Source organism: Macrobrachium nipponense, chromosome 32 (assembly GCF_015104395.2).
Source record: "Macrobrachium nipponense isolate FS-2020 chromosome 32, ASM1510439v2, whole genome shotgun sequence".
In the NCBI taxonomy this organism is placed as follows: Eukaryota; Metazoa; Arthropoda; class Malacostraca; order Decapoda; family Palaemonidae; genus Macrobrachium; species Macrobrachium nipponense.
This window is the reverse complement of record NC_061094.1, coordinates 65,558,460-65,584,348: the sequence shown is the minus strand read 5'-3', so window position 1 is coordinate 65,584,348 and position 25,889 is coordinate 65,558,460. Positions and strand designations below refer to the sequence as shown.

General features: G+C 39.4%; 2 protein-coding genes across 2 annotated transcripts in view; both read right to left on the bottom strand.

Annotated features, from left to right (window-relative positions):
- The window catches only part of LOC135207560 (cathepsin B-like), a 3,457-nt gene extending 783 nt beyond the window's left edge, over nt 1-2,674 (bottom strand). Inside the window, exons 1-4 of the mRNA XM_064239391.1 lie at nt 2,535-2,674; nt 2,088-2,196; nt 972-1,184; nt 1-493 (exon numbers count right to left, since the gene is read on the bottom strand). Coding sequence (XP_064095461.1) covers nt 1-493; nt 972-1,184; nt 2,088-2,195 — 814 coding nt within the window. The 5' untranslated portion in view covers nt 2,196; nt 2,535-2,674. The remainder of the gene's footprint in view (nt 494-971; nt 1,185-2,087; nt 2,197-2,534) is intronic.
- A 4,869-nt stretch (nt 2,675-7,543) lies between these two features.
- LOC135207558 (trichohyalin-like) overlaps nt 7,544-25,889 on the bottom strand; it is a 109,115-nt gene continuing 90,769 nt past the window's right edge. The window contains 4 exon segments of the mRNA XM_064239388.1: nt 7,544-14,684; nt 16,057-16,201; nt 24,152-24,292; nt 24,490-24,591. Of these exon segments, the coding sequence (XP_064095458.1) occupies nt 12,298-14,684; nt 16,057-16,201; nt 24,152-24,292; nt 24,490-24,591 (2,775 nt within the window). The 3' untranslated portion in view covers nt 7,544-12,297.

Genomic DNA, 25,889 nt, shown 5'->3' with positions numbered 1-25,889 from the left:
GGTAAGCACCGGCAGTATTTCGGTATACCCCTGACTTGTAACTGAGGAAGTCTTCATAAACAGAGAAAGCAGCCTCAACGGGGCCATTAGTCATGATATCATACTGCATTTCCTCCTCCTGCAGGTAGAAACTATAGACTTCGGCGCCATGCCGTTTGTCCTCGGTGTAACCGAGCTGGTATTCGTCTATGCAGACTTCCGTGCAACCGGGTGTTGGCAGAGTGTCGCCACATGGTGGTCTCTCGCCCTCAATGTGATGCTCGCATTCGGGAATCGTGTACGGCCTACATCCTTCTTTGGAGTCATAGCGGCCCCCTGATACCACTCCGGACCTTTCCCAGTAAGAGAATGCGGGCTCCAGCCACCCACCGTTGCATCCCATACCACAGGTCGTACAGCAAGAGATCATATCTTCAGTCGAATAACGGAAATCGGCTGTTCCGTTGCTGTGGATACAAGCTCTGTCACTCATGACACCAACCGCTCCAACAGCCTGCAAGAAAAATTGTAAATATTTAATTTCATCGGCTTTTGTAATGCAATAAAAGGCAATGTTAATTCTTGAAACAGGATATGTAAATGCTAGAAAAGTTCTGATAATATATCATCTTTGATTTATATGAAAATCAGATATTCGGGTGTTGAGATCAATTGTTCAGGGATACTCTGTTACTAATGTTTTTTGTGCCTCATTTAAAGTATCCAAAAAATTTTCTAGAATACTAATCCTTCGCTGACTTCCACAAAATTAAAAGGCCACAGCAGACCACCCTTGCCTAGACCTTCAGAGTGAAGGCTGTTTAACATAATTCTCTTTAAATGTCAATTAATAAAAATTAGGCTCAACACAGATAAACTTGGTTATGCACAATATAATACAAAATGGCAGCTAAAAGAAAAGATATCACCACATAACTATATGAGCAGGAAATACCAGATATTCTTGAGGGCGCATTCCATCAAAATCTTACCCAACAAGATCCACATGACCCTTGGTCTCGAACTTCAGCAATGGTTGGACAATGGGGCCATTCCTCCCTGGAGTCGAAGCTCTCAGGAACCTTGAAGCCCTTGGGGACGGTCCCAATCCTTCTGGGAACCTCCACGCCACCATTTCCTTCAAGGACACCACACAGACCCTTCAGCTGTTCCAGGGGTGTGTCCTCTGCGAAGTTACGTCCTGCCTGAAGGGAGTTGGTTGCTTGAGAAGTATAATCAGTCCTTTAGTAATGATGTGTCCAGCTTTTTGAATAAAAAAAACATTCACGTACACCCGAAATTTAAAGAGATTACTTAGCAGATTGCATTATCTATCCAATAAGGACAGATTAGATGGAGAAAGGATTAATATGGTCGAATCTTCTAAATATTGAGGAGCAATGATGTCCCAATACAGGTTCTCTCGAGTTGGAATTCAACGAGAGACTACGAAATGGCATCACACACAAGATTTGGTAAAACATTAGACTGAAACTGCATACGAAACTTAGATAATATATAAGTCTAGTTGCGTAGTATGCCACTGGAACTGTATCTAAAGGATTCTGTTGACTTGAGAATAAAATTCAAGAAGAATTATAAGGCAGATAGTAGGATAGTGCTGGAAATAATACAACAAGGGACATTACAGAAGTTCCGTGTGAAGTAGTAATTATGATAGAATGGAGGTGGAGATAGCTTGGGTTCCTGTGGACACCAGAAAGGTTGGAAGACCCACACCTGCTTGTATTAGAACCATGGGAAGGAAGGCTGGAGATGAATAGAGATTTGTAGATATATGGAAGATAAAACACAGGGATAACGTAAGTGGAGGAATTTCACGTCATCTGGCATATTGTTTTTTATGTATATACAAAATTATCAATATGTATAACTTTTCTTCACTTGATGTTACCGACTCAATACAAAATAACAAAGATATTCAGTTACTTAATATCATGCTGCAATAAGTACGGAGTAATAGTGATAATGTTATTTTCCCCGTGAACATCATCCGTTGCTGTATACAAATTTGTATTTTTTTTTCTCTGAATATTTTCATATCTAAAAAATAATGATAATGAACAAAATAGTTTGCAGCTGTTTACCTTCCATGAGGATTGTTTGCTGTTTATGTTGTTGATGAACTCGTCCGAGAGGGGATGAAGCTTGGCAGAGGCCAGCCCCAAGAACACGACCAACAGGAAGCTCTTCATTCTAGGGAAAAAAAGAAAGAAAGAAAGAAAGAAAAACAATCAGCATGCATCACTTTACAATACTAAAACGCACGCGCGCGCGCACACACACATACACATAGCTGTACATATCTAATACAGGTTGCCCCTCAAAGCACGAAAGAAGGTATAATATCCGATGTATATTCTGAAAACTTCTACTGTTCTCCTCAGCAGACAGAAACAGTAATTTCCGCAATGTAAGTAAGGCTAGGAAATCAACCATCTTTCATGTTTTTATTGACAACTTTTACCAGGTGGAATTCTGTTTTAACAGTAAATATTTCATAGTTACATTAAGAACAAAGCACTTTTCCTCACCTTGCGAACTAGAGCTGCTTCCAATTACCAGTAGATCTCAACAAGACACTGGGGCTATGCCGTACCTGTCTTTTATTTACCCGAACTGTGAGACTTAGGCAGGTGCGAACTGAGATACCTAATGGTGACGCTGCTACTTTCTGATAACGTCAGAAATGCACTCAGAGAGAGAGAGAGAGAGAGAGAGAGAGAGAGAGAGAGAGAGAGAGAGAGAGAGAGAGAGAACTTTGGGAATATACTGTCAACTACAATTTATTATTACTAAATTCAGCGTGAATCATAGTTCAAATAGAAAATTTCTAAAACCAGCCTACGAACCGCTAACCCGCCAGATTAAAAAATAAATAAATAAATAAATAAAAGTCAAATCTGAGACCGACTCACCCACAGCGCCCATGAAACTCAGTCACAGTCCGGTGATGGCCTGTATTGGTGCCCATAAACGTTGCCAGACGTACGATTTGGTAAAAAAAAAAAAAAAAAAAAAAAAAAAAAAAGCTACTAATGCCCAGAGTTAAAGACCTGCAGTTTGGTATTTGATAACTGGAGGGTGGATGCTCAACATGTCAATTTGCAGCCCTCTAGCAACAGTAGGGTTTAAGATCCGAGGGCTGACCGACACACGTACAAAGCCGGCACAATAGTTTTTTTTTTTTTTTTTTACAGAAAACCAAAATCGTTCGAATTAAAGTCACGTGATATCTCCCTTCATTCCTTATCTTGATTTCATTTATATCGATCCAGCTGGTTCATTCCCAAGACCATTCTCGAGAAATGCACTTTCCACAAACTCCATTGCCTTAAGCAACTTGTTTCATGACAGCCAAGCACAGATGTTGAAAGTCGCCTTTGAACTGTAATTCTTTTTGCAGTTTTAATACATCCATTGCCAAAAAAAAAAAAAAACAAAGAACATTGATGAATCTTCCTGCCACGATCTCTCCGCAAAAACTCACAGACATGTGCCTGTATTTTCATTCCTTCCCCTTAACTTCTCCTATCTTCGTTCACAATCATGACTCATCACTCTTGGAAACCCAGTTCAGTAAATGGATTATACGGCCATCTTCATTTCACTTTCAGCAGGTAGCGTATAGTATTTCCTTAAGTTATAGCAACTTCGGATTCCAGTTTATCCTGGATTCTCAGTAGAGGTTTTGGTAGTGAGCCGATATTCAAAGGAAAAAACTTTCATAAACATATCCTGTAGCCTCTTCATTTCAGTAAGCAAGTTTTTGTATTTTACTTCTCTCTCTCAGGTGTCCAACAATACTTCCACATTTTTTAGTATTGCTTTGTTTTTGGTTTATTTAATCAGTCAGGTCTGATTAATGCACCTGTATTATATTCTTTAGGTCCTCCCCGAGCTGAAATAAAACATATTATTATTATTATTATTAATACTGTAGTTGCAGAGTAAATTTGCCCGCCAGTTTTCTACTACTCCATGTTGGGACACTTAAAGAAAACGTAAAAATTTGAATCAGAATGGAGAGCGCTAACTTCTGTAATCTTCAACTTCACTGGTTTCTGTATTGTATAATTTCCATTTATGATTATGGTGTATATTGCCGATTGTCAGGTAAACATGGTTATAATATCTATGGCCAGATATATACTTAAATAAATCATAAGCACAGTATATATATATATATATATATATATATATATATATATATATATATATATATATATATATATATACATACATACATATACATATATATATATTTACTTCTTATATATATATATATATATATATATATATATATATATATATATATATGATCATGACAAAGTTTTTCACTGTACACGGAGATGGGATATAATTTGTGAGGACCGAGTAAGCATTAGTTCCAAACGTTCAGACAAAAAAAAATAATGAACCTACAGAGATCCGCTCTGGGTTAATTGGTAGCTATAGTTTAGTCACTGAAGCATGGGCGAGTCCAATACTGCTGATTACTTAGCTAATCAGTCAAAATTCTTGAAGTTACCTCTTAAGATTACATCAACTAGGTGCAAGCAGTGTGTAGTCTAACAAAAAATGGTGTTTGTTTGTTCAAAGACACTAGAATTGTCTCTTTACCAAAAAATTTACTTCTTAAAACCTACAGGCATTTGTTAAGTGTTGAAGGATTATAACCATATTTTAATATGCCTTCCTAAAAACGTAGGACTTTAAAACCTTTGGCATCTAATAAATGGTGAGGATTTAGCCCATATTGTATGACCAAAGGGTTTGGTTCCCAAGTTTACAGTGTGTACTGGATTATATTAGGCCAATTGTATAACATAAGTTTCTCTACTACTGCTGAACTATGCAAACTACACATGGGACCTGGTAAACTTAAAATTCTTTAAGCGATTAAAATATGCAAAATAATAAACAGAATTAATCTTATTTTTAACCCTATAAATCGACTCGCACTTAATCTACAGACCAACGTTCTAATTCTAATTTTCCATGTCGTATGTGAAGACATGGCTGAATGCTAAAAAAACTTTCAGGCAAAGATCCCATTACCATTTATTATCATAATTAACTTTCATTACTTTTAATACCCTATACGTCTTGCCCGAAGGATTTGTTCTTATACTAAAAGTGAAAACTGCTATAAATATAAGAAACTCAACATATTTACCCAAAGAGAACAGGTGCAACCGTTACAGGCAGAAGGTACTGGTGATTAGGCGAGAAAGGACAGTCAGTATTGTGTGAATACTTCAACTTTTTAAATAAACCCCAAACAAAAATTTTTCATTGTCTCATAAGAAATCCCCCTAGTTTACTATTGTATTTCTGAGAATCTTACATAGATTGGTGGATAATCATACTAAAAATCCTTTAACTTATGTATGCTCTGCTGCCTACTGATCAACACTGCATATAATTATGCAAGACTTAATTCACATGAAAGGCTGGATCATGGTTGAAGGCAGCGCTCTTAATTTATTAATTGGCTGCTGCTCATTCCAGAGTTCAGATGTCCACAGAGAGGCAACCACTATAAACTTCATGCGACGAAACTTACCTTTAAACACAGAAGTTGATAAATAATTGAAATTTGCAAAGTTACTGTTCAGTATCAACCGAAAATTAAAGCATAACACAGCTACCACAATGTGCATTATATATAAAATCAAGTTAAAAAAAAAAATTTAAAAGAATGTCACCAATGCATGACTTGAACAAATCTTGAATTCTAAGATTGGTCATTCATTTAGTTCAAGTATAAATATATCTGGAAAATTGGTCACAAATTAATTTGTCTTTAATATTTCATTTTGATCAAAAGCTCTCACAAAAGAAAATATCAAGAACGCATTGGACTTGTGGAAGCAGCCAGTCTGGAGGTAAATAAGTAGTGGCATTGATACCATGCAAATGCTTCTCTTCAATTCATTTTGTTTATAAGGCTTTTACAGTTTTCCCAGCTGTGGTGGTTCAAACTATCACGAGACGAGGTTTTTCGAGATTGTGACTAGGGAGGGCGGCCTTACTCTAGTCACCCAAGGAGTTCCCTTCTTGTCAATAACGATTATCACCAAATTTTGGATTTTCGATTCAGATATCACAGGTTGGGAATCTTACTGATCATGAACTTCTCTTTGCCAATACCTTGGCTGAAGGGAGGGTTTTCCATAGCAGACTACTTCATGGGACAGCCCATGTTTTAGAAAGGATGTTTTAAGCTGAAGCTTGCTCCATGATTATTCCCATAGCAGAGGAAAGAAGCACAAGCTCTGATAAACAGGCCTAGATAATGCTGAAACCACCTTAATCTTTGGTCAGGCAGAGAGAGTGAGGCCCATCCTTCAGTATATGTAGCTCTTGCTAGTCTCTTGAATCCATTCAAATGCTTGGCAACCTTGACAGTATTTGACGGCAGGTCTGAACCCCTTATTGGGTTACCTGCAGCTGATGCCTCCTTCCTGGGTTTCTGCACTCTCGTTGTTTGAAGATCTCACACACTCAGTTAAGGATCTAGAGGAAGAAGGCATCAGCTATGCGGTGTCCAAAGTTACTTCATTTTTCTTTTCATCCCTGTGCTAAAAGAGAACCACAAAGTCGAGTTGAAGCATGTCCTTTTGGTTGGTGGTAAGTAGGACCTAGGGAGGGTTTGGCGTTGTAAACATTTTCAGTACAAACATTAGAAATTAGTTAGCATCCTCACTGAGGTCACAATATATGTTAACAATGAGTGCAACCTCTTTGGTTGTCTCGGATTTCCTGTAAGAGGTGATAACGAGGGAAGGTCACTGGAGGAAAGCCGTTAGGGAGCAGCAGCAAATGACAATCTCTTCTCAGTCAAAGTATGTGCTCAACCAAGCCACAGTAGCTGCTACTTTTCACAGAATCAAAATCATGAATAACACTAAGAGGCTTTTCTCATTGCATCTCATGGACAGAAGGTGGTGGGACACTAATGTTATGTTCAGGTTGCAAAGTCAACTGGTTGCTGTTGATAACGTCCTTTACTGGAAGTTGTAGCTGCTGTCTTTCCCTTATAACTATCAAGCTAGAATGACAGAACTGTTATGCTTCCTGTACAGTAGAAGAGTGGTCACTGACAGAAGCAAAGTCACAGCTTGGAGAGGTTATTCTTGCTTGAGGTAATCCTAACTATGGCAGTACAAGCTACAACTCCAAACACCTTTACCCATCTATCACATCAAAAGGTTAATTCCATGAGGCCAGTCTTCAGTGTCACTGTAAGTTGTGAATCAGAGGTGAGTAGAACTGGAGAACAGCCGGCTGTCATCTGTACATGCTATGAGAATAGAGGTATCAATTCTTTCATTTTCAAGAGACAAGGCCATCCATGTGCAAGCAGAACAGCAAAGTTACAAGTTACAGTCACATCAAACAATCAAGGAGTTAAATCAACAACTTAGCATTTAGATCACAGTTAACATAAATACAGTATTGCATATAGGTTTTCCAGTCCTATTTCACTGGAAAATATTTCTTACTAATCAGTAAACTGTGTAAAGTAAAACTCAAGTGACCAGACTATAGTATATTTAATCATTTTTTACCTGTAAGTCACCAGACCAGTTATGAACCACACTATGCATTTTGAATTATAAAATCTGGAGGACATACAACACACTTCCATACTTACCATAGCCACTACTCTGAAGTCACTCTAGAATCTTTACAAATGTCACTTTACTGCTGGGGGATCTAAGTACCTTGATATGAAGGCACCCCTCTTGTGGGTATCATAAATACAAAAGTATGCACAGAAACTTTAAGTAATGACAAGGCACATAATCTGTCCCCATACATCAATTACTCTTCAGTCACCTGGAATAGCATTACTGACTCAATTTTTTTCCTGCAAAGATAATCATGATTTAATATAGCCTAACCAAGAGGCATTCTGACAAGAATATATAAAATTTAAAACTCATCAATTTTTCAACACATAGGAAGCTATACACAATATGAAAATAATTGGTTATGTGTTAATAAATAAGTTATGATAAATTAAGCAATCTGATAAGCTACAACAGAAATTCATGTCCTGACACATCCTCTGAATAAAAATTTGTAACCAATCAACTTGGTGATAATGTCTATGCAAAATGCTTTACTAAACACCAAAAAAATTCAGATGTAAACGATGAAACTAAAACCACTTCTATTCGCCCTCAACACTGTGACTTTCTTGAACTGCAATAAATAATTTTGTTTCATTTAAGCACTCGTCACCATTTTGCGTACACCATTCAAATGGTATATCTTTGAGGAAAAATTCCAGTTTCCACACTCCTTTTCCTGACTTGTTATAAGGTACTTGAAAGAAAAATAACTTATTATACTTCAAGCAACAGTTTTCACCAAAGAATAATGAGTCACAGTGCAAAAATTTGCAGGAATAGTCCTTGAAAGGTTTTTATGCATTTTAAATTTAGCGTGTCTCACACTTTTATTATGAGGAAGTCCACCACAAAGTAATTCAATGTTCTTGTAATTCAAATATTTACATATACTGTTCACAATATGTACATAAAAATTTGCTCACAAACAATATTCATCGAAGATGTTCAACATTCATGTCCTGTAAAAAGAATACTAGATACAAACCCAATTCGTAATTGTTGAATAAAAATGCTTCAGTTTCTGTAATAGAAAAATCAGCAATTTTCACACCTACTTAAATATACAGATAAAATGAAATGTACAGCACACACATTCATTGTATATTAACATGAACAATTCATTAAGTTTAAAAATCTTTATGTCTATAGAAAACCTATTTTTACCGATTCCTTTTGTGTAGGTCTTGATGGAGATAAAGATTACAGAGCTACTAGATAAGCATCAGCAAAACAGTAGCCAATCCATAATTGAGACTGGGGGGAAAGTTTTTACTTCTTAACCTAAATATTACTAATTCCTGTATTGCCTAAAAAAACAAAAATCAAAATTTATACATTTTTCCCGAGTTTCTGCCAAATGCTAACTCACCTGCCATTTATTATAAATGAGCTCTTGTTTTTAGATTCATTATTAAATTCCTATCAAAACCAGGTTATGTATCATTTCTAAATTACCTCTATGAGATTGACACAATAAAAACAATCACTTGTTCATTTTAATTAATGTGGTGGAGAGGAAATACTAAAAAAGAAAAATGCAGACAAATTTTACATTATGAAACACTATACATCAATCAAATAAGTCACACATGGAAATACTAGTGCTTTGGAAGCAATCATGAATGGAGGACCTGGAATTGTGACCAAGTTGTGACTTAAAAGCTTTTCTAAAAGCTCAGTGCATGCTGTTCTGTAAGGACAAACAGCACCCTTTTCCATACCGCTGACTGAACTGGGAAGGTCAGTGAACTACAATATAATTTCTACAGGGACTCATTTTTGCTGTTAGATCAGGACCAATAAGTACAAGTACTGCCAAAGAGCATCCCATCAATTCAGCAAGATGGTAATGAAATTAATCTACTCTCCCGAAACACAAATACACTCCAAGGAGCTGTTTTCAAAAATGTGCTACATGCTCAAAATTTTTGTAGAATATGTTGCAATTACAATACTTCAAGCACCTGGTCAACTCCACCTCAAATTGTCAATCAGTAACAAGCAAGCAGAGATAATTCATCAAATGTTTCTATAAAGGCCACAATCGTGCCATACATCATACAAGTTGTCCTTTTAATGGCAGTAATTACAACAAAGCAATTATCATTATAAAAAAGTACTTTAGTTTAACAAGACCAGAATGTCACAATCCTAGTTTCATATCAATTGCCTGAATGAATTTATTCTTAGGAAGCTCACCATGGTTGAATTTGGAGAAATATTAAAAATTAGTTACTGACATTTTTAGACAGTTTAATGCCCAAATAAACAAATCCTACAGTACTTCTACCCAAAAAATTATATCAGAGGTTTACGAACAATTTTGTTCATAGCTTTGTGAAGGGCACCGATGCCTGACTTTCGGTCAATTGTCAAAAATTATTTATGTACATTTTCTAACAGTTGAATGTTCAAATAACCCCACTGTTCAAAAAACTGTTCTGAAGTAGTTCACCAACAATTTGGTCCTACTTTTATTGAGTAACAAATTGTCACGAAACTTTGTATGGTCTAATCCTTTTTGTTTTCCGCATGTGGAAATGTAAATAGATACTATTATCACAACAAGATGACAATATTACAACTTACAGCAACAAGTGATTAGATCATACAAGGTTTTGTGACAATTTGTAGCTCACAAGGATTAAATATTATTTACTGTAAACTGACTATAACTTACACTAAGGGGAATTACCTATTTATTACATAATTGCATTAAAAGGACTTTCACATTTGCTCAAAATTTATAATGTAAAGAAGCAAATACATATTAATATCGCAGACATGACTAAAAAATTCGATGAAACTTCAAGAGGTTGTATACCTATTGAAGATAATCATGTCATTAGGAAAGTTATTTTGGACTGCAACTTTATTTTTACATAATTAAATATATATAATAATCATGAATATGTTTTTTCTACTGTAAATTACATAAACTTAAGAGGAAAATAGTTTAGTTTCCTAATGAGACTTTTAAGCGTAGGTTGAATGGCGACACTTGAAAATTTGAAAAAAAAAAAACTCTTTGACCTTAATATCAGAATATCAGACAACACGCACCGGTGTTAGCATGCTCCTTAAGTGAAGGGTGACATATGAAGCAAGGAAAAGTAGAAAGCAGACAGTAGGGTGGAAAACTGTCAATGAAGTCCCATTAGTCTCAAAGAAGAAGGCAAAGTATGTCTAGAAAGTCACATCCATGCACTGGTGTAAAACGGTCGAGTATTGGGGCACAGTCAAAATGACACTTGCTGATAAACCCCTTCACAAAAAATTTTATAGGTCATGTCCCCCTATTCTCCATATTTTCTTGTATACTACCAAGAACCTCAATTCTGAACTGCAAAGAATCCAATGAAATCATAACTTCGAAGATCAAAGCATGAATCACACAGTTCCGAGATATCTATTCTTCAGTGCGGTTATTACTGTATTATCAATAATGTAGACAATGTTTTGAAACTGCTTGAGAGTACAGTATTCTTTGAACTGGAGGTTTGATTAAAATCCTTGATTACTGTATATTTGGATGCATGAATCATCTGGAAACAAAGACTAGTTTCTTGTTGTAAAGGATCTCACTAGGTATTGCAGTGGCTTGGAATTAATCATAAGAAGGAAACTTTCCTCTCACCTTCAACAAAATATCCAACAAGAAATACCATCGGTATTAAGTACAAATTTCCCAATAACAAAGATCCATTCCTATAAACATTAAAAACACAAATTACATCTGATGATGCAATATAGGAAGTGGTCAAGCAAACTTTAAAATGAATTATACTGTAATATAAACCTATGTTAAATGAACCAAAAAGTACACATAGCTTCAAAAAATTGATATCAAGACAGTCTAAAGAAGAAACTCAGTAGGTGAGACAAGAAGTTTCACCTATCAGTAAGCTATTACTTTGATCATGCTTATCTAGCAACTCTACACTCTCTCTCTCTCCACCATAACCAATGAAATACCACAGTAAAAAGTAATAGGCTGATGATTCACAAGAACATAAGACCTAGAAGTATATACGTAATGGTACACAAGTAGTTGGATAGTATGAGCACATACTCTTTGTTTTGTATCAATTCACTTAATCATAAACACTTTTGATCCAGAGTTCATGTCTCTCTAAAAACATATGCAGTATTGTTTTCACTATATGACCTTTCCTGAGAAAGAAGCAACACTGTTTACTGATGATGTTTAAAAAGTCAGTCCACATCACACTTATCATTACTGTTATTACACCTGAAGAAAAACGAGGATTCCTTGAGACCATGTATCTCTTTTTAATCTAAAAACACCTGAAAAAGAGCATAAGTTTTTTTTATTGAGTTGTCAATCTTTCTCTTGTTAGCAAATGAAAGGTAAATATTTTTCAAGTATGTATATAAATTAGTGTAGGATAAATGATATAAAAAGTTCACTGCATCAACTAAATGGAATCAATACTGAGCCATTTATAATTTAGTACACATGGCTTATTTATTCACACTGTCTTTCAGAAAAAGAGTTCTCTGAAAAAGAAACAATCACACTTAAATTCAACAGTATTTATGAGGATCACTATTTCTTTATTTATATATTGTTAATGATCACTGTCTATTTTAATTTATTTAACCTGAAAAGAAAAATTTAAAACACTACTCAGTCTCTCCTGCTATCTTTCTTCTTTTTCTTTTTCTTATGTTTACGTTTTCTGTCACTACTTCTGTCATTTCTCTTTTTCTTGCCATTCTTTCGTTGCTTTCTATGATGGCTTTTATGCTGGGATTCATCATCATCATCATCATCATCATCAGTATCTCTTTCACTTTCATAACTCTCTTTCCCTTTTCTTACACTGCTTTCACTGTGTTCTCTCTTTTTACGAGTTTCTTTCTCATTTTGTGACTCACTATCACTTTCTGAACTGACACGCGAGTTACGCTTCTCAAAATCTAGTCTGCTCTTTCTCTCAGTTCTTTCTTCACGACCATCTCTGTCATAAACTTTCACATCACGTCTTTCTCGTAATTCCCTGGCACGATCATCTCGCCTTGGTTGGATTTCACCACCTCTTTCATTCTGTCTTTCCCTACCATAATCAAAATCTAATCTATCTTTTAACTTTATCTGTTCACTGTGCCCTCTGTTTTCAATATTGAATCGAGCATCGTTCTGATTTTTTCGTGGTGGCTTCCTGGCATAATCATAACCAGGGTTATATTTGGAGTGGACGACAGTTGGTTCGCGCTTCACAAAGCTCAGCCTGTCTTTCACTGACACTTCTTTTCTGGTGCCTTTTACTCTTTCTAAATCAGCCCTCATAACCTGTGTTTTCCATCTTTCATCAATGCCAGCAATATCCTCAAATCCCCGGTCCTTGCTATCTCTGCTTCTGTGATCCTCCGCTCTGTTTTCACGGTGATTTCTAAACCTGCTGGGCTCCTGTTTTTTGTTCTCCTGGGAACAGCCCCTTGGGCTGCGATCCTGCTCTTCATAATTTCTTCTCATTTGAGTTTTATCTTTTACTGAGTTACCCTCTGAGAAATTTTTGCCATAGTCATGCTTTTTAGAGTTTAATTCATCCCTCTGGCTATCACTTGATGAAAGTTTGTCTGCTGATTTTCTTGCAAAATAAAGCCTTCCTTCAACAGCAGAGTTGCGGTCTCGTGACGGTTTCTCTGGTGGAAACTTTCTTTCCTCTGATAAGGCCCTGTGACCTGTTTCCCTTTCTCTGGATTGGTATCTATCTTTTTCTTTCAAATCTTGATATCCAGATTGAGATCTTTCTTCTTCCACAGGATTTTTGTCATCATTTTGTTTCTCTGCCATTTCTCTGTCAGTGAGACTTTCAAAATACCTTTGGTACATGTCACGATAATGATCTCCAGCACTCAAATCATTGTTGCGCCAATTATCATGCTCATGATAATCAGGATAACTGGAGTAGTTCCATCCACGGCCTCGTCCACGCCAGCTACGAGACCTACGTCCACGTGACCCTCTCCCATAACCCATGTGTCCCCTCCAACTGCCACCTCTCTCATAGTAATCATAAGAATATGAGTCATCTTCACGCTCATCATCTGGGTAATAATCATGAAAATACTGCTCCTCTGGATCACTCGAGAGCTCAAGATCACTCTCACGCAAATCTTCATAATTTATGTTTTCTACATTCTTCTTGTTATCATCCCTGCGTTCACTTCTGTGCTTGTATCTGCGCTTACTGCCTGAACGACTGGAATGCTCCTCACTACTGGAATGTCTTCGTCTTTTACTCCTGCTGTGACTTCTGGAGCGTGACTTAGAACGTGACCGGGATCTGGAACGTTTTCGTGATCTACTTCTCGAACGTTTTTGCGAAGCAGATCGTGATCTTGAATGTGACTTGGCATGACTAGATTTAGATCTAGAACGAGTCTTTCTAGACCTTGATCTTGATCGATTCGACTTTGATCTTGAAGCTGATCGTGAATGCTTCGTTCTAGAATGAGAACGTGTTCTTGATCTTCTAGACTTCGAACGTGACTTCGATCTAGATCTTGACCTTGTTCTTTTTGATCTAGACTGGGATCTTCCCCTGGAACCTGATCTCCTAGATCTAGATCTGGACCTTGAAAAAGACCTCCTGGATCTTGATCGGGACCTTGACCGTGAGTAAGATGAATCGTCTCCAGCTTCGCCTTTTTTATACCATGTTGTTTTCGGTTTGAAGGTTTCTAGAGGTTTCTTAGTTTCATCATAGCCATAGCCACTGCCTTGCCAAGAACCACGGTAACCTCTGCCTCTATCCCTAAACCCTCTGCCTCGATCTCTGAATCCACGGCCTCGCCAAGGCCCTCTTGGAAACCTCCATCTTCCCCTGCCTCTACCTCTACCTCTCTCATAAAATTCATTGTAATTCCAATCTTCTGAGTAACCGAGACCTTCTTGATAACCATATTTCTCAAAGTAAGGCAGGAAATTTTTAAGCCCCTCAGGAGGCTGAGCCTGATGACTTGCATCATTCAATTCTTCTTCATCCATATGATCCATGCGCATGCGACCTGCAAATAAATTTAAAAAGTTAGAGACTTGAATGTTTCATATTTAATGTATTCAGATTTAGTGTTAGTACTTTGAATTACATGAAAAACAACACAATTAGGCTTATTTTTAATTTAAACAGACTAAATGACAAAATTCAAAGTGATTGTTATAATACCTGGACATTAAAAATTTAAAAAGTGTTTAGAAATTGGCTTGATAAAAATCCTCCATTGGTCCATCAACTTTATGCTGATAGTATGTGGCTTCAGTGCAGTGTGTGCCACACTGCCACAGGATGATACTATCAGATGAAATGTAGCACTATATAGGCAGTCCCCGGTTATCGGCAGGGGATCCGTTCTCGCCATTAACCAAAACTCAGTGATTTATGGCGCTTATGGTGCAGTTTCGGTTAATGGCGCCGATAACCAAAACTTAGCCTGTTATTTTTGTTTGTATGCTGCTTTTACATTGCACGGAACCAGAGGTTATTCAGCAACCGGACCAACGGCTTTACGTGACTTCCGAACCACGTTGAGAGTGAACTTCCATCAACAGAAATACACATCTCTCACTCCTCAATGGAATGGCCAAGAATCAAACCCGCGACCACCGAGGTGGGACACTAATACCTTACCAACCACGAAGCTGAGGCGCTTTGGCCTGTTATGGTGCCATACGTTGCCAATTTTATGACGCTAGACAAGTCCCATAAAATTGGATGCCATTATCCGGGGACTGCCCGTATAGGAAGACTGAATTTGGTAAAATAAACTTTATACACGTTGAAATTTGTTACAGATATCAGTTAATTTCAACTGACTGAGAAGTGTTGTTACTTTCCATTTCTGAATATAAAGTAAAATGACATCAGAATCAGCTTTCTTATAGCAAAAATAAATTCAGAACATCCAAAATACGAAAAACAATGCCTGATTTGCACAGGTGAATTTTGGGACCTTCCCAAAATCTCAAAAGGATTTACAATAGTACATATAGATTTAAAATAGGAATCCATGATAGAGCTTACTATGATTACCCTGTATGAATGACTTTAAGAATCCAAATTTTTAAATATCAATCATATGAATGGTAGATTTCGATATACGTAGCTTCGCATTCTCATTTATTTATGATTTACTATCTTTGGGCAGATGCAGTAGGAATATTCTTTCAAGACTATGAAGATGGTGCGATTTGGTTCATTTCATACAAATTAAGGCTAATTATCATTAACGGGTTTGTAGAAAAACATGTTTTATTGTAAAGACATCATATTACCAGACACATTTTTGGTGCAACATCTTTTCCCTATACAATCATCACTGAAATAATAAAAATCAAACTAATAATAAGAATAATAATAACCAAATCAACTCCTTGACAAACCTAAAGTTAATTTTGCATCTGGTGATTGCGTCAGAGATGAAGAAGAATCTGAGTCTGTGTCTGAGCTCAGATCAGAACCACTGACAGATGTGGCACTTGAAATTGAGGAGAGAGATCTTATGGAAATCCCACTCTGCATGCGGACCTGGAAAAAAAAAGGAAATGTGCTTTAATACTTTAGTAATACATTACGAGATATGGCATGCACATAAAATCTTAGTGCAATGATTTCTCTTCAGTGGCATCTGATATTAAAAGTCTCATCTGTTTAATTTGGAAACAAACTGAACTGGAGGAAGAAGTGTTAAGGAATCATGAATGTAATGGGATTAAGGGAGGGGAGGTAAGAGGAAGAAACACCTGCAGGAAAAGGCATAGGTACTGCTACCAATGAGGCAAATGCTGCTTATTAATGGCCTATGCTATAAGAATCTAAAAATAATTCCCAAATATTCAAACTAACATGCAAAGTCGGTTTTCTAAGGAAATTGCATGCGAAATCAAAGCTGAGATATGCAAGTAACCTCCCCACATAAACTTAACCTGTCTGGCTATCAAACCCACCCTCAATCACACTTTCCACTTAACACTACAAAATACAGCAGGACAATTGACCCATACCTACATACAGAACAAAAAACACAAACAGGTACTCACCTCTGGCTTCTGCTACTCAGGGCTAGGCTGTGCTGTCCACTGGATAGTATAGGCTATAGGCTAGCCGACACAACCACCGCCGACAACCAAGCACCAACCAACGCCCCCGAGACCCACAACCCCACAAAAACTCAATAACCCGACAACTCAATGCAGATGAACCACACCCAAAAAACACGACAACCACACGACTTACAGAAGTTACAACAATCCCGCAAACCACACTGCCCCAACCAACCACTAACAGACACCGCCAAAAAATGCACACCAACCTTCTTAACCTCACCACAACCAGACAGACACACGCACAACAACTTCACAACCCCAAAATCTATCAAATAACACCCAAACAACGAAACACCAAAGGACAACTGCTGCCAAAACCGACACTGACTTGACCAGACATCTCACTGTTTTCGACTCTCGTAACAGACTTCCATTGACTTCCTACAGAGCGCCATAACAGACATACTTCCGACCGCCATTTAACCACTCCCATTCATTCTTCCACCAATCTCTCTCTCTCTCTCTCTCTCTCTCTCACAACCTTTGGAGATGTGTCAAATATAAACTATCATTACTCCTCCATATTACCTCCCCCATTACATTTCACAACATCTCCTTACACTCACAACATCCACACTAAATTGCCTTTCGCAACACCCAAGGATGCTCAGATGCAGGCCCCCTGGATCTTGTTTGAGGACCATCATACACTCTTTCAGTTACATCGCCATTCACTTCTTCCAAACCACTTCCTTTCAAACTCCCATTATCTCCCTCACTACCATCCTCCCAAATTCCATTCACTACTTCACCGATGTCTTCTAAGTCTGGTTCCAACATCTCCCCTATTTCGGCCACCAAACCACTCAGTTCATCCATACTTCTGTCAAACTCCTGCAAAGACTTATCCATCCTATCAACTACCTCCTCACTACTCAGTTTCCTTCTCACTGAAGTCTTGTCCCTGTCAACTCAAACCCACATACACTACAGGTATCATTCATTCCCCCAAAGTCATCCGTAGCACATGCCTTATCAACCGTTTGCACCCTACCACCAACCCCTTTACCATGCCGTTCACGCTTTTCCCTTCCACTTCCTCTCTCCACACTCTTCTGTTTTCTTCCATACTCAACCAACACCAACTGTCGATCTCCCAGACCCATTTGTTCACCAACAGTGGGCTCATACTTATTCACCCTCAACCACTCACTCATTGCATTCTCCCGAACATACTGTGGTACTTCCCTCCACTTACGGAGCTGGTTATGGTGTGCCCTAACCTCATCCAGTCCCCCACCTACTCGCAATTTCCCCAAAACATAACTCAATCCACTCGGTCCCACTTCCAAAATCTCAAAAGGCCCTTCAAATTTCTCCCTTACTTTATTCACATTCATTCTTCCCATCTCAACCACCTCTTTCAACACCTTATCCCCAATCTTAAAACTCTCAAACCTTTCACTCGCTTTCTTCCACAAATCCTGATCACCTTCTGACAGACCCAACCGCGGTCCTGACACAAAAAAAACGCCAAAAAAAACGACAAAGAAAACCGAACAATAAAAAAAAAATAAAAAAAAAAAAAAAGAGAAAAAAAAAACGAAAACCAAACGGCCTTTTTCAAAATTCAACACATATTTACAAGGAGACATACCTATACTCTTCTGCAGTGTGGCATTATATGCCCAAACTGCACGTCCTACATACATATCCCAATCCTTGTCGCTCTTACTCATCATTCGCAAAATCTCAGTCATCGTCCTTACAGTCCTTTCAGCCAACCCATTCGCACTAGGCATATACGGAGTAGAATACACATGCACAATACCCCATTCCTTCAACATTTCTTCAAATTCCCATCCCACAAACTCAGGTCCATTATCACTCAACATTTTTGCCGGCTTACACACACATGGGCAACATCACTTGACCCACCATTCGTGCAACAGTTTCACTCCTTTTATCTTTGATTGGGCAACCACATATGCAAAATTTACTCATGTGATCCACCATCACAATCATCTCCATGTGTCCTCTCGCAGTCCTAGGCAAAGAAACACAATCAATCACAAGCATTTCAAATGGCTCTTTCATCTGCAATTGCAACACAGGTGGACTTGCATGCACACACTGATATGATACTTTCCCCTCTGACAGTCTTCACACGTGACAGCCACATCCACACAAATCTTATTCAACCCAGGAGCATACAATCTCTCTCTCATGCATTCCCACAGCTTATTTTTTTCCCATATGCCCAAACTGATCATGCACCAACAAACACATACTCACAGCTGACTCAACAGAAAACACTGGCACATACATTTCCTTGTCATCACACCCCTTCCTGATGCAAAAAGTACACTATGTTTTGCACACCACAACGTTTAGCAACCCTCTTATTATACATCCAACTCACATGGCCAGTCTTCCACACGCACTCCTCCCAAAAACACATTGCCGCAACACACTTATCTCCATGCACTTACTTTGCATTTCCTCAATCTCTTCCCTCACTCAACAGATCATTCTCACTCCTAGCAATATCAATCATACCCACAAAGTTTGCTACAAACACATTACCATCTTGAATCCTAGCTACTTGTCTGCCCCCCTTTCTAAGAATTCCATTTCCTATATCTACGTCTATATCGTATATCCTCAAAAAATCTCATCCCATATTAAAAAAGCAAGAAATGGCATATCATTGCTCTTACCTATGGACGATAAAGCTTTATGCATTACTTTTCAAGATCCCCCAACCATAACCTTTAACCGTACCTTCTTCCCATACTGAAACACTTTTATTTGTCACCTAACCCATGGTATTATCACACTTGTAGACTGCCTTTTCACTTCCCAATCACATCTCTCAAGTTCACTCACCACTGACCCACTCACCAAGGAAACTTGTGCCCCTGTGTCAACCAAACTACACTACTCACTATCATTTACTTGGACAAACGTCACCATTTCCCTCGAGTCCCATGCATACACACACTCACTACCACGTCCCGGGTTATCCACATCACAATCCTCCTCATCACATTCATCCTCAGTTAATTCCCCATTTCCACAATTCTGACTCAGATCCCCTTCACAGTCCCTTTTTGTAACCAACCATTACAACCGTTACGCACTGAATCATCAACCCCACGTTCATTACCTGTACTCACCCTTCCTCAATATTCAACCGGTCTGTCCCATCCAAAATACAACAACACTTTTATTCCAAACAACTCAGCTACTGCTGACAACAATTCATGCAACACTTCTCCTTGCCCACCTTGTTCCTCCGCACATGCCACTTCCTTCTGCACATCACTCATCCAACTTTCACTCGCAACTCATTCACGCATACCGGGTACCTCTTCAACCGGACCCTTACCTTCCAAGTTTTTCAATGCTGAAAACAAACATTCACACACTCTGTCATTCCCCTCAAACCTCTCTTTTTACAACCAACCCCTCAGGTACCATATTCGGATCCCAGTCACTTTTCACAACACCACTGTCCTTACCATGCATCCTAGACATCTTATCAGCAATCACATTTTTACTGCACATATTCTAAGCCAAAATCAAATTCACTCAAATCCTCAATTGTCCTCGCAATCCTAGCATTCACACTTTCCTTCTTGATCATATAAACTAACAGCCGATGATCTGTCCTTATGACAAATTTTACCCCATACAAAAACACTTTCAACGCTTTCACACAAAACCTTATTGCCGCAAGCTCCTTCTCAACCACCGAATACTTAAGCTCTGCTTTATTAACAGCTTTACTTACATACGCAATCACTCTCAATTGTCCCTCCCCATTCACCTCTTGCATCTGCACCAAGCATCCTCCCATACTAAACTTACTAGCATCAGTATACAACTCAAGCTTACTGGCATCCTCACTGTAGTCCGGAAGAAAAGCCAAGGTGACGTCCCTAGCAGCCTCCTCTTTCAATCTCTCAAATGCTCCCACCATTTGCTCATCCCCCACCTCAGCTTAGTACAATTTTCTTCCCGGTCCATTCAAGTCAACGGCTTCCCTATACCTGAACAATCCCTAAACGAACTTCTCCCAAACTCATCAGACCCAAAAAACCCCTTAACTCCCGCACGGTCCGGGGACGTGGAAACTCCTTTACTTTTTCCACAAACTTTTCACTCTTCCTTACACCACTCGCACTCACCTTATGACCAAGAAATTCCATTCTTCCCCAGCCAACCACGTACATTCTCCAGCTTCACTTTCACTCCAACCTCTTCCAACCGTTCTAACACCTTCTCAAGCAGTTCCACATTCTCCTCAACAGTCTCACTTGCAATCAAAACGTCATCTATAAACACAGTCACCTTCCTTCTCTATCAAAACCAGCCAAAACTACATTCATCGCCCTTTGGAAGGCAGCAGGCGCATTAGCCAATCCAAAACTTAACCTCTTGAATTGATAGTGGCAGCTACCACTCGAAAAAGCCGTAACATGCCTGCTCCCTTCCTCAAGAGGCATCTGGTAATAGCCCCTTACCAAATCCAATTTTGTGAACACTCTCATCCCATGCATCTTATACACACAATCAGACACCACATTCATCGGGAATCGCTCCTTCACAGTCACTTCATTCACCTTCCTGTAATCCACACACATCCTCAAACTCCCATCTGTCTTACGTACTGGGACTATGGGACTATTCCAAGCACTCTCGCTCCTCTCGATCACTCCCACTCTCTCAAGTTCCTCACACTGTTCCTCAATCTCTCGAGCAATAGGCGCAGAAAAGTGTCGGGGACGCTGATATATGGGGGTATCATCATTCAAAACTATCTTGAACTCTAGGAGCTTAGATCCCCTGAAATCCTCGTCACCCTGACTCACGCACCCCGCCTATCCCACAACAATCTGACACAACCGCTTCCCTACTCGCATCACCAACATTTTCATCCACCTCAATTCTTTCTCTCAACTCATCATACTTCCACTCATCACTTTCTTTCACGCTACCTGTCATTACCCGCTGCACCCTAACATATCTTTCGTCGTCCACATCCACCAACGTATACAACAACCCCACACAATCACCTTCACCGTATACCCCGCACTCGCTTTTCCTAACACTCGGCAATGAGGCACAAAAACCCGAGGATTCTCCATATCCAAATCCCGTTGTACACCATGCACGCTCCCTCTTACCAAACTTGTTCGCATCCACACCCTCAACCACATATGCACACTTGTCACCTTTGACAATCCAAGACTATCGGGCCACGCAACTTTCACACTAACAACTTCTCCAACTTCTCGCGGCACTTTTACACTCTCTTTCGCAACCAACGGCACTCCCTTCCATATTTTACTGCTTACCCCTCCATCCCTATCCAAGTACAATTCTCCATGTACCTTCCCCTTCCTATGCAACTCAATCATATTCCTGCTTGGATGGACCACCATCCCACACTTCTTCAGGAACCTGTATCCTAACAACATATCATACTTATCACTCATTCCCTCGATCACAAAAAAAAGCCAAAATCACCTTCATCCATCACTACCCTTCGATTCTACGTTTTCACGCAACCATTCCCACCACAGGCATACCTAAATTTCCTATTCCTCGTACCTCCCCTTTACATTTCCTAATTTCACACTCACTCCGCAACTTGTCACATCCATTCTTAAAAAGAACACTGACACTGCACCCAGTATCAATCAAACCAAACCCCAAACACACCCCTTTGCACCTCACTTTTACACTCATACATTCATGAGCTCTTCCTCCAAACCCTTTTTCATGCAACAATCCTTCACGCACATGCATCACTCTTACTGACCGCACACCAGAGGACCCACCCAACTGAATCCCCCCCCTTTGTACCTAGTTTCCCGAACTCCCAACCTGACTCATCCTCTTTCGCCTACACACACTCGCCACATGACCTTCCATTCCACACTCTAACACATTTTGCCCACTGTTCCTTACACATCCTAGCATAATGCCCATTCTTCCCGCAATTACCGCAAACCTCATTCACACGAGTACCTCGACATCCACTTGCTATATGCCCTACTTGCCCACACCTGTAGCATTTAATATCCCTATCCTTTTACACTCGCCTCACTAAATGCCCTGTTTTTGCCCACACCCACCCGAAGCAAGCTCCTAACGCCCACCAACATTTCATTCTTCCTGTGCCCTAGCTTTCCACATCTGTAACACTGCTGCTCGTCGTTCACGACTAACCGACCCTACTCTTCCAACGCTTGCACTCCGATCTCTCTTAGGGCTAACCATACTTACGTTACTGGCTCTAACGCCTCCTATCAAACCGCTTGCTCTGCCATTCGCCGGTTGGCCCTTCCAAAAACTGCCTCCCTATAGCTCTTAAACTCTGGTATAACATCAGCCACTTCAGTCCTAATACTAACACTTCTACTCTCTTTCATACACCTATCCAACTCATAATCCTCTACTATTTCCAAAATGTCGTTCCACGACAACCTTTCATTCGTCCATCGCATTTTCTCCTTACGTTTCAGATTTACAAACTCATACACACTCTCAGGCACAGTCGCCAACAACTTCCTCACTAACTCTTTACACTCATTTATCCCTTCATCCCAAACTTTTTCCTGGCTAATGTTTCCAACCTGCACATACATCGACAACCGACTCACCAACATTCATTCTTACCTCATTCTTACCTCTCAAAACCATGTTTTCTCCTATACCTATCACTACTCCTTATCCTCTTCACCTGTTCCACAATCCTGGCTTTCACACTCTCATAAGGCACATTCCCCACACTCATCATTACCCCATACATATTCAACAAAAATCCCGTCAAAAAATTACCCAACTCTCTTGCCCAGACACTCTTGTTATCCCCATACTTTGCCTCACAATACCTCTCATATTCCTTAAAAAAATCCCCTATGTCCCTACTACCATATTCCTCGTATTGTGCACATCTAGGTATCTCTCTCATATATACAGCCTTTCGTACTTCCCGCTCACTCTCACTTTCGCTACTTCCACCATTCTGATCCCTCTTAACCTCGTCCGAATACAGCGAATCAACTTCCATACTAACTAACACCCAAAAAACGAAACACCAAAGGACAACTGCTGCCAAAACCGACACTGACTTGACCAGACGTCTCACTGTTTACGACTCTTGTAACAGACTTCCAATGACTTCCTACAGAGCGCCATAACAGACATACTTCCGACCGCCATTTAACCACTCCCATTCATTCTTCCACCAATCTCTCTCTCTCTCTCTCTCTCTCTCTCTCTCTCTCTCTCTCTCTCTCTCTCTCTCTCTCTCTCTCTCTCTCTCTCACAACCTTTGGAGATGTTGTCAAATATAAACTATCATTACTCCTCCATAATTTGTTTAACCTACAATACCAAAATGAAAAGTTACACTCACTTGCCCCTGAACAGCTTTTCGGACTTTCTCCCTCTGCTGTTCCATGCGGTCCTCTTCCTTTGATTTGTAAGACTTAACTAATTTATCCCTTAACTGGCGCTCTTTTAATGCCAATTTCTCTTGCATCTTCTTTTCTTTCATCTGTTCACAAATATAAAGTACACAGTTACAATTCAACTAGTAAGTCAGATTTCTTTAGCCAATGACTGTTCATTGTGCTATATCATACTACTATTCTGAAAGATCAAATGCAATTAGTCTTGTCAGATTATCATAATTATTTCAATTCCAGCCCAAATTACTGACTGTATCACAATAAAGATAAAAGACTAGCTTACCTCTTTCTTTTTTAACTCTTTCATTTTCTTTGTGTTTTCTTTGTCGACATGTTCAAAAAGCTCAACTTCACGCTGATGTGCAACTTTTTTCTGTCTTTCCACCTGAGAAATTATAGAGACTTTGATAAGAATGTGAGACACCTTAGCATCCTTAAATATCTGATGCACATCTAAGTAAACATCTGAATTCAGTAATTTTCAGAATAACTGCATTAACATTCACATACTCTGCATCCAATTTATAAATACTATTACATAAATACCTCTCAATGGAGCACATTCAAGACTAGTTAATTTCCGTAAAAAAAAAAAGCCAATCTGAAATTGAAGGCATGTTCTATCTTTTAAGACAAAATTAACCCGGTAAAATAAGGTTGTATCTTCAAATGAAAATACTGCAGCTAGTAACTGATGACCAATATGACAATTTGTCGAAAATTGCATTTTTCTACTATACAAACCTGAGGTCCTTTAACAATAGGAAGGTAACTAGCGGCAGCTGGGACGGTCGTAAGCTCGAAGGGGCAGGGGAAACGGTAGTTAACTGCTTGTCCGATCGGTGCGCGCGCCCGCCCGCGTTCGCCCGAGAGGTGAAGAATCACTTTTGCTTAGGCCCATGCAAAAAAGTTGCAGAGTGAGGGGTGGCATGAAGGTGGGACTATATGTAAGGACCCTCAGGTTTGTATAGTTAGGAAAAATGCAATTTTCGACAAATTGTCATTTGTTCCGATACGTAATACAAACCCTCGGTCCTTTAACAATAGGAGACTCACTTCTTGGTGGGAGGAATCTGAGTCTTTTTGGTGAACAGACTGGTGTTCGTCCAACCTTGGAGTGCCTCCCTGGTCTTGTAAGAGCAAGGGAAGGGATCCAAACCTCTGTCCGATTGATCGGGGTGTGCACCGCAGATCAATGGTCAGGACCTCTGGGCCAAGTACTAAGAGAGAGGCAAGCGTATCTCTTCGTACCAGCAAGCAAGAACTTGTTCCTGTTTGCAAGAGACAATCATAAAATGATGGGTTTGTCTCAATTTGGCATCCACTGCCTCCCCCTTGTTGGAGGAAGTGGTGGATATTTACTCATATCCCTACTGAAGGGATAGGATGGTGCTCTATTGAGTAGCTCACCTGCATCTCGGTCCTTACCCCACAGCAGGGTGACGACCGTGTCCCTCTACCCAGAGGTAGAGGGAAGAAAAAGATGGGAAGAGGAGCCAGTCACACTCTCATTCCTCATCCATTCTTACGGTCACACCAGGACTCGATGCTGTTCAGCCTGCGAGGGTCTGGGTTTAACTACACAACGTGTTGAGGCAACCTCCACGGTTCCCAAGGAAAAAGATCCAAGGAACTGTGGGCAATATCCCGAAGGTAGAAGGAGGTGCATGCGGTCCGGTTGGA